Raw genomic sequence first — 13828 nt, forward strand, 5'->3', positions numbered from 1 at the left:
GGTAGACTGCGCCCTTTCGCGATGACGCCAATAAGGATCAAAATATCGTGCCAGCAACGTTTAAAAAGTAATATTCTCGATATCCAAACGATTTAATTATCTAACAGCGAACATTTTAGTTATTTGTGTCTCTCTCTACTTGTGTACGATCGTTTGCGCCATCAGAGGAGAGAAGGTCTCGCACCGGCGAGGACCGCTGATGAAGGGATCGATAAGAGGACGAGGTGGTGTCCAGGTATCCATTAGAGACCTAACGCGTCTATTAAAGTGTTAGAAGAGATGCTTCGATGCGACGATTCTAGATCTAACCTTTTTCCTTTTCGACAAAGTTATTCTATCGGACATCTAATTCATCTTTATAGTGACAGATACGATGAAAGATTCGACATCTTCCTTTTTTTCCCAGATTTTCCAGATTATATTATTTTTATAGGAGGAAAAGAAACAGTTGTCAATCGCGCGTGTTAAATTAGATAAGAAAATTAATCCTTTCTCAGAGTTGATTTTTCTATTATTTTCTCGGCGAAGTCTCGTTTTTCGATTAATTCTTATTTAGCGTAATTTAAGGGAACGTTAAAATTGGTCAGCTTCGCTACAATGTGCGGAGAGAGAAAGGTAAATCTTTTTTTTTTTTTTTTATGCAACAATTCCATGCGCCGCGAGCTATGTTTAAATGAGCACAAATGACCCATAATAAGGTTGCCATCGAGGTTCCGTTCAGAATTCAGAGCGAGTATTCGTAAACGCGCGTGCATCCCGAAGATGAACGTTCTCGGAAGGATAAGCTCTAATATATGCAAATCCCTGGTGCGGTCGAAATGCGAGAAAGTAGCCGAAACACGGGATTCGCGGAATCGATTCGTAACTCGGTGACCATGGACAGGATGCATCGTTAATAGTTGCGATCCTTTAAAAAGAATGCCTGCAAAATTGTGATCAATGACAAGAATGCATTCTAAAACGAATATTTGTCAATTCTGCTCTTTGTTTTTAGACACAATTATTTTTACATATTTTTACTCTAAGATTTTTACTTATTTTCGTATTTGATTGATTCCCTAATGTATAATTGGACTTTTCCCTTAAAAAGATATTAAGTATAGATTATTAAAAAATAAGAAAATACGTTAGATTTTTAATTTCTTTCAAAAAAAAAAACAGAAACTATTAAAAATATAAAAACAGAATAAAATCTCGATGGCAATCTTATTATGTTCATTTGTGATAAACAAATGTGTGTCATATTTTACTGGAATATGCGTGAAATATTTTATAATGCAATATATGTTGCAAATTAATGTACGTCGGAAGAGTGTCTTGGTTTCTTTTGTTCCGGAGAAAGAGAAAATGAAAAACGAAATGCATGAAGAGAAGCGGAGGCGGAACTAGCCGGTTCCGTGTTTGTTTTGCTTATCTGAGACAAATTTGCTGTCTTGTAAACGACACCGAAGGGTCGCCTTTGACAAACTGGGGTGCTCCTGGGAGATCGGGGGAAGAGAGTGCGGGTATGTAACGACACACGTGGACAGCTTTTAGGCGTGTACGAAAGATCTCTCCGCGTCGTCCGAAGCCAGCGTTCCGAAAGTCTGCGGACTCTTTTTCTCCGACCATATATCCCACTCTCTCTCTCTCTCTCTCTCTCTCTCTCTCTCTCTCTCCGTCTGTCCCTCGCGCATCTTTTTTTATCTTCCCACTGACCCTCGTAAAACTCTGGACGACTTTTCGCGGCGTTGACTTTTTCGTGGACGCCGGGTAAAGCACCGTAGCACTTTTCGTCTCCAGGAAACTCCGGATGGTTATTTATTTCGATCGCCACGGAACGTCCGAACCTTAACGTTGCGTTCTATTCACGGGAGAATTTACTGCCAATGATCGCTTCCGGATACATACATACGCGCGCTGTCCTTACGAAGGATAATAACTTACATTCCGAATATTACGGCGCGTAGCTACGATAAAATGACGATAGAGCACGTTCCGAAAATTTGAGAAATAGATTACTCTCGAGATGTTTTCTTAATTCCATGTTATCCACGATAAAGTAAATATCATATTACGAAAAGAGGAGAATAATTGTAAACAGGATAAAAATCGCACTATAATAGATAGACGATTCCGCTATCCAAATACACGTGGAAAATCGTATGATATATATCGTGCGGGCATTGTGCGGGCGATGAGAGAATGATACGAATTAATTAGCGAACTTTAACGCTCCGATGCTTTCCCTAACAAAGGGAAGACGCAGCTAATGCAAGACGTTAACCAGATTTATGGCGTGGCCCGATGCCATAAATCTACGGGAATGGTCGGTGAACCGTATCGCCAAATCGCGCTCTCCGACGACAGGAAGAATCCAATCGGGCATTATTCCTCGGTCAAGTAGGGCGCGGGGGAAACGACGTAATTAATTATTAATTAGGATTACCGTCTCCGCAGCGCCGGGGGGCGATCTCTCGACGACGACGCGTAACGACTTCCTTCGTGCCTTCGCCCCTAAAATAAACGGCCGTTCCCGCGCGGAGAGGCTGCTAAGTAACTTCATGAATTTTCCGGCTGCGCCCCCGGCGACTGCTCGCCTTCCTTTCCCCCCCCCCCTCATACGGGGGTGTAGCTTCTAATCATCCCTATCTCCTGGCCACACCCTCGCCCTCGATGACCACGAAGACTATCACTCCACGAAGAGAAGCTTCCGTTGTCTCTTTCTCCCGATCCTACGACGAAGTTTCCTCTCCCCAGCCCCTCATTTTTTCCCCTCTTCTTCTTTTTTTTTTTTACACAGCAAGTTCCTTGCCGTTTTATGGGCAACAATTTTTTTCTCCGCTTTCACCGCTAATGCGACACTAAATCGGCCTTAGGCCATCGAGGGTCGTCGTCGTAACGAAAGGCGTTAACGGCTGGCCTTAACGAATCTTCGGATATTCTCTCTGACGACTGTACGACTGAAACCTGCGTGTGGCACGCGAGCGTTCTCTACGATTTGAGAATTTATTCTCTAGGCGTTGTCATTATTTCCCCTTTCCTTCAGCGAATCCGCCCCGGTGTCGGTCGTGAACTAATTCGAAGTACATTTAACCGGCTCGCTCGTAGAACACTTGACGATGAATTGACACGCGAGTCGAGTAGAAACTCGTCAAATAGGATTCTATGTGGATAAGTCAAATATAAACCAAACTTTTTTTTACATTTTTTATTAAAATATATTTTTTTTTACTTTAGTTTCCAGTAAAATTTTTGTCATCAAATTGGCAGTTTTTTTTATTTGAGCGTCATAAAAGAATTCTTGCACTAGTCAGCCTTGGACTTTACTACTTTTTATGACGCAATTAAAAAAACTGCCAATTCGATAATAAAAATGCTTAGATTTTAGTGGAAACTATATAGAAAAACGACTTGGGTATGCGCCAAAAATATTTTGATCGAATAAAATGTTTTGGAAAAAGTTCGGTTTATATTTGACCTGCCTACATATTTATGCTTAAAGCGATTGATTCTAAAACTCAAATGACATTAAACTGTTAACGGTTCTTATAGTAAAATTCATAATTTTTGTACGTATTACATTAAGAAATCAAAGATTAAAGAAGTCTCACAAATGTCATACGTGCGAATAAATAATATACTTTTGCAAAAGTATAAATTATACATGAAATATTTTTTCGTCTTAATCGCGGCGTGTAAACAACTTGAATGATTTATCGCAGGAATCAATGATGGCTGACAAGATGCGCGACGCTTGAATTAATTGCCGGAGATTGTCCCGTGTATGTGTGTATATACGTACGTCAGGAAAATACATTCATCTTATACGGACGCATGTCACATGCTCGAATCGTGACGAAGAAATCGACTGAGGGAAATGAAGGGCGCGAAAAGGGGAAAGCCGGAAGTAAATCATGCAACCCCCATGACGACGTCGGTGCGATGACAAACGAGCGCCGTCGACGTCACGGCGCAAGAAGTGGAAGCGACATCTGATAACGACCTTAATCGCATTAAGGCATGTCCCTCTCCTCTCTCCCTCCCCCCCTTCCTCCCTCCGCTCTATCGTATAATCCTCCGTCGGTCGTGATCGCGTCCCTAATGTCCTGAGAAAAACCACCACAATTGCAGATAAATCGCACCCGAGACCAAAAATGATCGAATACGTGAAAAAAAAAAAAAGGAACGAGTAGATATCGATGTCTCTTTGTCGATGGCTTCTGTTTTGCGGGAGAATGATTCATTCGCGTTCCTCGTGATAATTTCGCGATTAGTATGGCATCAAAGTTCAACGAATGTTATCTTAAACGTCACACATCACGTCACAAATACGTACATTGTTAAATATCATCGAATCGAATCACCTGATTCCATCTGAACGCGAATATAAGGTGTCACATCCCCCATAAAAGCATCGTCATGCGTCGTCGATCTCGAGGGTCGCGTCGTTTCTCGACGTGCTTTGTCAAGCGCGCCCTTAAAAAAAAATTTGATCGCGCAAAAGAGTTAAATGTATATAAACGCTTCTCGCAGCATCTCGCGCACGAGGTTATACATCGTGACCGAATCGCGCTTCCGCGATTCGTGAACGAACCTCATAGGATCCATCATAAATTAACACGAAGGCGAGAGAATGATGTCACGGGTGGTTGAGACGAAAAAAAAAAAAAATAATAAAAAATAAAGGCGAAAAAGAGACGGAAAGAGCGGTGGTTCTTGGCGATCCTATACAGGTACGGCGACAGCACGCGACGACAATATGCCGCGCGTAACAAAGCCATCCTAAAACGAGAGAAAGAGAGAGGAAGGGAGGTCAACCCCTCTTCTCTCCTGCCCCGGCGACAATGCGACATTTCATCATTAACCCTCCCGTTGCGCCGTGTGCTCGATCCCAAAGCGAGATTCAAATTAAACACGCAAATATTTGCGTATTTTATTCCCGAGGTTTTGTCGACCGGCCGCGTTTTGTTATAAATACATCAACAGCAAATTACCTTGCGAGTGCAGCGGGAAGAATGAAAGAGACAGAGAGAGGGAGAGAGAGGGTGAGGGGAAGAGAGGAAAAAATGCACGCGCGAAAAAAAAGCCTCGCGCGACTAAATAACAGCGTGATAGATTTTTCCGCTAAATTGAGTGAACGCTGACAAATTAATACAAAAATTCGTGCGACCGTCGTGCGGAAAATGCGCCCGCTGTTTAATCGCCGCACCGGTTAAAATAGTTAAAAATCTCTCGAGTGAGATCGTTCGCGTTCAACGTTAACTATATTTTGAGAGGAAAAAAAAGAATCGCGCATTTTCATTAACCACGCTCGATATCGAAAGTGGATACGCATAAAAATGTATACATCCATGAAAGAGGAATATTAATCTCGTTAACGGAGGATCGATATAATCGACTCATTATTACTCACCATGCTCGTACGGATTCCGAGTAGCAGCCGGTTTCTGGATTCAACATTTTACGATCGCTATCTGACCTGCAAGATAACAGAAAATGCATCATTAACACCTAATTGCTCACATTAATAAAATATACGATATAGCATATTTGCTAAAACATGTAATTGGTTTCGTTAATGATTTTAATCAACGATATGAAAAACGCGCAAGTGCTTCCGCGCGCAAATGTTCCCTCGCGAAGGAACGGTTAACGACGACGAGTGTCGACAGTCGACGGGACGTACCTATTTTCGCTCATCGCGCCCGTCGCCAACCTGTTAACGGTGACGTCAGTAAAGATAGACGAGCGACAACCGGCCATTATCGTCTCAACTATAGTCGACACGCGGAATGAATAATATACGCGCGTAACGAACGCGCAGGGCGGCGTCGATGGTGACAAGGTGTAGACCCGTGTTGTACGACCGAGCACGGACATCATGTGCGTGTGTATGTGTGCACGTTATTTGCGATACGTCTCTCTCTCTCTCTCTCTCTCGTAGCGCGTAATAACGATACTCTCCATCTTTCTCTTCCTTGATATACATATATGTGTATATGTATGTGTGTGTCTATATATATCGCCGTGACTCCGTGACATCGATACATTATTCGTCGGGATTTATTGGACGCCCTTTTCGACGAGGACACTTTCGTACATCGGCTTTATCGGAGTTATCCGTCGGTGCCGTTGACAGCCGAGAGAAAAACATGGAATTTTTCTCGCACGAAATGTAATTGTTATCGCAGATAAATGTATAAGTGAAATTGTTATCGCAGGAAATGTGTAGATAAAAATTAATTTTAGATAATACAATATGTATAATATGTATAAAAAAGAATATATAAAACGATGCTCTTTAATAAGAAACATAAAGATATACTCATGCACACATTGAAGAAGGGAACCAGAATTGATTTAAGAATTTACCGCATTATATCAGATGGACTGACAAGATACTTATCGCTGTAATCGCGTTACAAGAAGCCACTTTAGCAAGCATCAGAACGCGCTTTAATAAGTAACACAAAGGATCCGGTAGAATCTGCCGCGCATATTAAACCGGCTCGAATAATATCTCTGCCGAAACGGAACCGCGCGTTATCCAAAAGTCACGGCTAATCCTTTGATTTCTTAATCGGGACACGCCGCGGGCGTATGTTTGCGTGTTGTGACAGCCGGGCATTATCGCGCGCCGATTACGAGCGACATCGTCTCGAGTATAGGTGGCAGCGGCATGAGGAGGGGTAGAAGGGGAGGGGAGGGGGGAGGGGGGTCGTGAGAACCCCATCTGCCCGCAGAAAGGGGTGGACGGGGCGAGCGAATCGAAAGCGGGACGAGGTAGGAGGCGCGCATTTCTCGTCGAGGGTGGAAATCACTGTCTGCAGGCATTAGGCATTCATGCGTGTCGGTTGCGTGAGTCCCCCGCCCCCGCCGCCGCACACGCGCACGCGCCTATATGTGTGGGAGAATGTGAATTCGCCGTGGTTATCGTCCGCGTCGACGTTATAATTCGAGGGGTCGGTTGGAATGTGATTTTTGGTCAACGCAATATGAGATGTGTCCGTGTAGGATATCTATCAGCGATTATTGACGACGATATATTATAAATCGGATCAGTTGAGACGCTTGTTGTTTCCAGTATTACATTGCGCTAAGGTATGTGAAAAGGCGCTGAGCGTTGCGATGCACTTGCATTCGTAGAAATTTGTAACGCAACGCGGAGACAACGCTCTCCTTAGCTACCGTAATTCGAGAGAATTGCCGCGATAGCTCGATACGAACATGAAATTTACAATCGGATCACATTGCGAGATTTTCATACGATATGATACGATTTCAATAAGCGTCAATATGTATGAAATAATTTATAAATACTTTAATACAGACTTTGATTTTTACCAGAGATGTCATATATATTTTTTTTTTCGTGAGAAAATTATAAATAAAATATTAATTTCTTTTGTTTTTATTTTGACAGATGAATAATTATACGTGATGAGAAATTAAAATCTTTTTATCCGAATTGACAAAGCCATGGCGAGATATCGCAAATTTGTAATCGCCATGACAGAATATACCGAATGACGATCGCACATTCCTTTCTCAAGTAGAGCGTAACTTCAATGACGGATATTCGAATTAATAGACGGGCATATATGTAGCTTTCAATCTATATTTTTGGACATGATCACAAGGCGTGACTGATTGCATTCAATTTCGCCAAAAATGTAATAGAGTATATATAAAAAAAGAATGTTACATTCGATAATAAATATTAAAGAAGAAAACAATTTAGTTAATAGTTTATATATTTATAAATGCATGTACATTTATGTTTCATGGTAACCAAATTATGTTTCATGATAAATTTTTCTCAAGAGAATATCTGTAAAATTTTATTGAAAAAAATAGCACACCACAATTCCTTAAAGAAATTTGAATGCGTAAAATTTGTGCAAATTTTTCTTCGAAAGATCTATTAGTCTTGGTATTGTTTTCAATCAAAGAAACATTTACAAAGAAACACCGCTCTTTAACCATTTGTCAAAGTAGTAGAAACAAACAGTCACTTTCTTAAACAGAAAGTGAAATTTTTTTTTATCTTGCAGCTCTTGGATCATCAATCACTAAAAAAAAAATATAGACGTTTGAAATAATACAATAGTTCGTCAAAATTTTCTAGCAATAAAATGGGATTCGACCTCGGATAGAAAATTTTTACAACATCCCCTATAAATTAAGTGGAAGAACTGGCAAATAAGAGCCAAGATACGAGCAATGGTACGCCAATTATTATTGTTAAATTTTAATAAATATTATATTAAATGTACGATTTGGATCGTTTTTTGATCCATCTTCAGTATAGATATTAAAATTAAATTATTGATGTTTTAAAACTATGCATATACAATATTTGTTGTTGCAATCAAATTTTAAAATCGATAATCAAATATTATTATTATATACGTGCGGCGTTCTCCATTAATTTATATAGATTCTATGCAGGTTTTAGTCTTGGATTGAGTGTTTTTGATTATCTTTTTGATTTTAATTTAAAATTTGACTGCAACAAGAAATATCATGTATATCAAGTTTTAAAATACTGTAATTTTTTTAGAATAATGTAATCTTTTTATACTAAAGATGGAGCAAAAAAAAATTATTAGTACTCTGAGTCTATTGCTGTTATTATTATCTTCTGTAAAGTATCGATAATTTCATGTAACAATATATCATATTCACATCATATCATCGCATTTTTTAATTAATTACGATTGAAGAAGAGTGAGAGATTTACGTTGCTATTGTCTTTCCAACCAATATAAATTATCAATCAAAATTTAAAAAAAAATTCCCCGTTCTTATAAATATTTCATAAAAATTCCCTGATTTTTCCAGAATACAAGAGAAATCCCTAAAAAAATCCCAGATTTTTATATTTTTTCAGGGAGCTAGACACTCTGTAATGTAATGGCAATGGCGATACAATTATATCATTAAATGCAAAACACACTAATTGATTCGCATTACTCGATGCAATTCAATTGAATTCAATTGTTTCATTAGAGATGATCGACAATCGTTCGAGCGATTTTTCTTTCTTTCTCTCTCTCTCTCTCTCTCTCTCTCTCTTGATATAAGACTCGCGGGGCGGCTTCACTGCGCAAATACCGTGTCCCCCGTGTCGCATAATCACTGTACTTAAGGGGAGTGCTTGTTCCAGCCGTGACCGGGTTCCCATAACCCCGGCGTTATTAAATACCAAAGCGAAATCACGTCGTTCACGTGTGTCCCACACGATTTGGCCGTTTTGGCAGGTGCTTCGTCCACAGATTTCCCATAAAAAGGGAACGCCGTACGCGACTTTAATTATGCTCTCCACCTGCCGCCGTCGAAATTCCCATGCTGACGTGGGGCAGACAGGGAAAGAGGAGGGAGGGGGAGAGAGAGAGAGAGAGAGAGGAAATCCGACGCGATTTCTCGTTCCGACCGGCGTTACGCATAAATCAGGGTGAACGAGCATTATTTAAATATTTATGACGATTGTAATTGTAATGCGGCGCGTAGCCCCCTCCTCTCGTTAACCCCTCGATAGAAGGAGACAATTCTGTCGACAACCTTCGGATATTTGGCACCGGACTTTGCCATAATTTTATAATGGCACATTGTAAACTTAATCTCATAAATTTATATAACATCACATTTTTTCACGTGATTGTCTCAGATAAAATGTAATAAAATTTCTTCTCTCTTTGGTGAACGCGAGTTCCTAATTTATTTATTTATTATTACTCGCGAAACACATTGCTCTTTTCCGCCGGTTTGCAATCGCGTGATTCATAATAAGAAGCTGTGTTAACGAAATCAATGGATACAAGCTACTTATACTCGAAACTGCCACTGAGCGCATTGCGAGCCGAATTTCGCGGAACGCGCCGTCGACCGAAATGAAATATCCGAGTTATCGCGCGCTCGTCAAGTTCGCCGCGCACCGAACAATGAAAGGAGGAAGAAGAGGAAAAAAAAAAAGGAGAAAAAAAGAGGCTCTCGCGAAGACGCAAAACGACCTCGAAACGACCACGCACGGGGAGGGGGAAGGGGGGAGGAGGGGGGAGAAGACGGGGTGAGAAAGTCCGGATACCGTCGCCGCAGTGCTGGGCGTCAGTATCCGCGTAACAAATCGCCCTTTTAATCACGAGTGACTAGCTGCCTCGAGTCATTCCGGCTTAATGGCGGCCCCTTGTTTAGACGCGCACCAAGTCGCAATGCGGTAGGTTGCCCGGGCAATTTCGTCCGCGCGCCGATACGCCGACGTTTTGTTTAAACCACCACGGGCTCATTAGTCATCCCGGGCTCGCGGACGGCACAAAGTAACCCTTTGACGAGCGATCCGCGCGCGGTTCACCTTGGCTCTCGGCAAAAAGAGAGAGACACGCTTGTGTGTCAAAACAAGCTCGCGTGCCTCTGGATTCGTTCGGAGAACGAGCTTCGTCCGACAGATCATTTTTAAGCGATATATATATATGCGTGTATATGTGCATGCAAGGTAAATAAAAAAAATTGCAATACATAAAATATAATACTCAGAATATTTGCGCAACGTTGATCTTAAATACTATTTGCACATTTCAGCATTTTTAAATCCAATTTTAATAATTTAATGGAATATTTTAGAATTCTCCTCTCTGTACGTTGTGTCTGAAACCTTTAATTACGTCGCGAGAATAGTACGTTTTGACGAGAGCGCGCAGACACCTAATAACAACATTGGTAAAGTCAACGAGCCGATACGGTCTCATCAACGGATGAAATCAGCGCGAACCCGCTTCGCGCTGTCCGGTAACATCGCTCGCTCGCGTAGGTTCCGCACCCTTCCGGTTCCGGTGTTCCGGTAGGTTTGCGCTCTCTCTCTCTCTCTCTCTCTCTCTCTCTCTCTCTCTCTCTCTCTATCTATCTATCTATCTGTCTATCTCTCTTGTCGCCACGGGGAACCCCGGCTTCCGGTGTTCAGGTGGGATACACGCTCAGCCGAGCGTCGTGACGCCTCGGATCCATGGATCCATGGATCCTCCTTCGCTCCTTGTCCATCTCATTCCGCCATAGAACGGATTTGTTTTCGATGGTACTTCCGGCAGCGCGAGGACGCGGCATTAAATTTAGCGAGATCTTATCTCAGTCGTTAAAAATGTACGTCTCAGTTCGTGCAAAAATCATTTTTATTTAAGAGAAGCTATCGTAGAAGCAGCCGTGTGTTTAAATAGAGCGATGAACGCTAGTGATATTATTTATATAGTATTTCCGATATTCAAGATTTATCAAAGTCATAAACAGTTATCAGCTATCTATCGAGAAACTATAACGCTTCAAGGAGATATAATTACAGCGTTTAAATATATTTGCAACCTGTTACGATATGTTCCTCACGCGACGACAAATTTTCCGAATATGCGTGCTCTCTGAAAAAAAAAAAAAAAATTTGCGCGTATTATTTGGCAGCTTTACGCACTGGTCATTTTTATTGCGCCACTTTTCACTCGACAATGCCGGGCGAGCGTGACGCGAACGCGGGCTCGCGCGGGTTCGTGACGCCTGGTTTTTTAGGCTCGGCCGATGGGAAAAAGCGATCGCGACCGGAAGTGGAAGTGGAAGTGGAAATTGAGGCAATGAGAGCGTATAGCCCGACGCCGCTCTTATCGAGACATCGTCGGTCTCTGGTTTCCGCAATTTCCTATCTGTCGACCGTATATACGTCCTGCAATAAAAATACATTTCATCATCGAAATCCGCGTCCACGTGCGTCGAGACGGAGCGTGCATATTTCGCGCACGCATTGTGGAGAATAAAAAAAAACGCGAGAGAGATGGGACTGCCAGGCACGATATAACGAAAAATTGCAGTAAAGATGCGCCCGATATCTTTATTAGAGTCTTTTAAATTATATATTAATATAATGATTTTAAAAGAGATATGCATCTAAAGTGATATAAATTAATATTTTGTTCCGCTCAACATTTGTTAAACATTTGATCGTGAATTAGTCATCACTTCATTTTTATCTGAAATAAAAATAGGATTGCTTATATAAGAGTAGTTTATCACAAGTCGGAAATATCAAGTATTTTTCTGCAAATGCTACTATTTCGTTTAAAGCATTGATTGGTTTCCTTGTCATAATGATCTGTCAACTATTTTGACATCTATCTTAAATATCTAAATTAATATAAAACAAATATAAATATGCAATATAAACAGAAATTAATATAAAATATCTAAAAACATTGATTATATTATTCTGATAGGTATATCTTGAGATCAATATACCTTGCGTTTTAAAGTAACAAAAAATAACATCGATAGCAGTTGTAATATTTGAAAAAGAAAAGTAAATACGTTAGAGAATCCTAGCTTTTTAAAAGCGCACACGAAATCTCTCCTATCGAATTCTTCGAACAAATTGACCTAAAAACGCGAGCCTGAAAACATTATTTGCAGGACTCAGGACAAGAGCGGCGGCGCGTGGACCGTGGCCTTTGTTTTCGCGGCGAAAAATAATTTTCCACGCTTTTCTCGATGCGAAATTCTATCGTCGCCCATATCCAGGACTCAGGGTTCGGTGGCAAAACCTAACCGTGAAGAGAGGAGCGGCGCGGGGAGGAGGAGACGAGCGACGAGGAAGCAGGAGAGGGGGGAGGGGGGAGGGGGGAGATTCACCCTTGCGGCAACATTGCGAGAGTGCACACCTGGCCGGAGCTGTGCAGCTGCGGCTACAGACCCTCCGACGCCGACAGGGGATGAAAAGGGGAGGGAAAACGAGAGCGCAGAGCGGAGAATCGTTGCGGGGCATCCAGGTTGTCGCAGCGTGAGAGAGAAAGAGGGAGAAGCGGAAGAGAAGAGAGAGAGAGAGAGAGAGAGAGAGAAAGAGAGAAGCAGGGTTTGGATGCTGAGATTTCAGTTACGTATTCGCCCTGCGAAGATTTCAACGCCGCTCGACCGCTGGAAAGCGAATTGAAATAAGGAATATAGCAACGATAAACGATACGTACGCGCGATGCCAGAGGCAAAATCAATCGGCCCGTATTTTTGCGTTTCACGTAATATAAATATGTATATCGCTTTTAAGATGGAACAGATGTGAATAAAAAATGTGAATGCTGATGTTTTTAAAGACGTTGGCGTAACGCGGGAAATAACGGTGCTACATTTGATTGAAATAATATAATTATTCAAGCATCGTAAATTAACTTGATAATTAAATAATTAAGCACACACCATGACTGTTATTGAAACACAATTGAAAAATTTCTTCGCTATGTAATTATCATTATCTCTTTTTTTCTTGCTCACTCCGGTTCCTTAAACGATCGGTCTCGACGCAATCTCTTGACACAGTTCCTTCCGCTAAGGGCGTGCAGGTGAATATATTCAAATGCCGATCAATTCAAAAGGGCTCATCGACGCAAGCATCCCACCGCCTCTCTTTTTCTCTCCCTCTTTTACATCTCTCGCACTCTTTTGTCATTCATCGTATACGACTCTCTTATACGACGATCTTCGTCGGCACGGTAAGGGCCAGGGACAATGACCGTGATATACGATTCTCGAATTTGTTTATAAATGCCCGGGATGGCGCCTGTTTAAGGATATAAACGGGCTTATAAACCCCGTCGCGCGAAAAATGCGCGCTCCGTCACATACCTCGTTCCGAAAGCGACAGGTTACTCATGAAATGTAACATCAAGGGCAAGGGTTATTGAGACATCAAGAAGAATATCCCCTCTACGGTCATGTGACGTATTACAAAAGCCACTCGTTTGTAAAAAAAATAGACATTTCTCAAATAAAAAAATCCAAATTAAATAAATCCAAAATTACAGCATCTCGAACGCATTTTAACTGGGAA

General features: G+C 41.5%; 1 protein-coding gene across 10 annotated transcripts in view; it reads right to left on the reverse strand.

Moving 5' to 3' along the window:
* The window catches only part of LOC126857443 (transcription factor Sox-2), a 264526-nt gene that overhangs the window by 30217 nt on the left and 220481 nt on the right, over positions 1-13828 (reverse strand). For 9 of the 10 annotated variants that reach the window (XR_007688507.1, XR_007688511.1, XR_007688506.1 and 6 more), the window contains one exon: positions 5396-5461. The exons of the other annotated variant lie outside the window; for it this stretch is intronic. Coding sequence is in view for 2 of the 9 variants with exons in the window: in XM_050606873.1 (XP_050462830.1) it covers positions 5396-5461 (66 nt within the window). In the remaining 7 variants the exon portion in view is untranslated. The remainder of the gene's footprint in view (positions 1-5395; positions 5462-13828) is intronic. 10 annotated transcript variants of the gene reach the window in all.

This window comes from Cataglyphis hispanica, chromosome 21 (genome assembly GCF_021464435.1).
Source record: "Cataglyphis hispanica isolate Lineage 1 chromosome 21, ULB_Chis1_1.0, whole genome shotgun sequence".
Lineage (NCBI taxonomy): Eukaryota > Metazoa > Arthropoda > Insecta > Hymenoptera > Formicidae > Cataglyphis > Cataglyphis hispanica.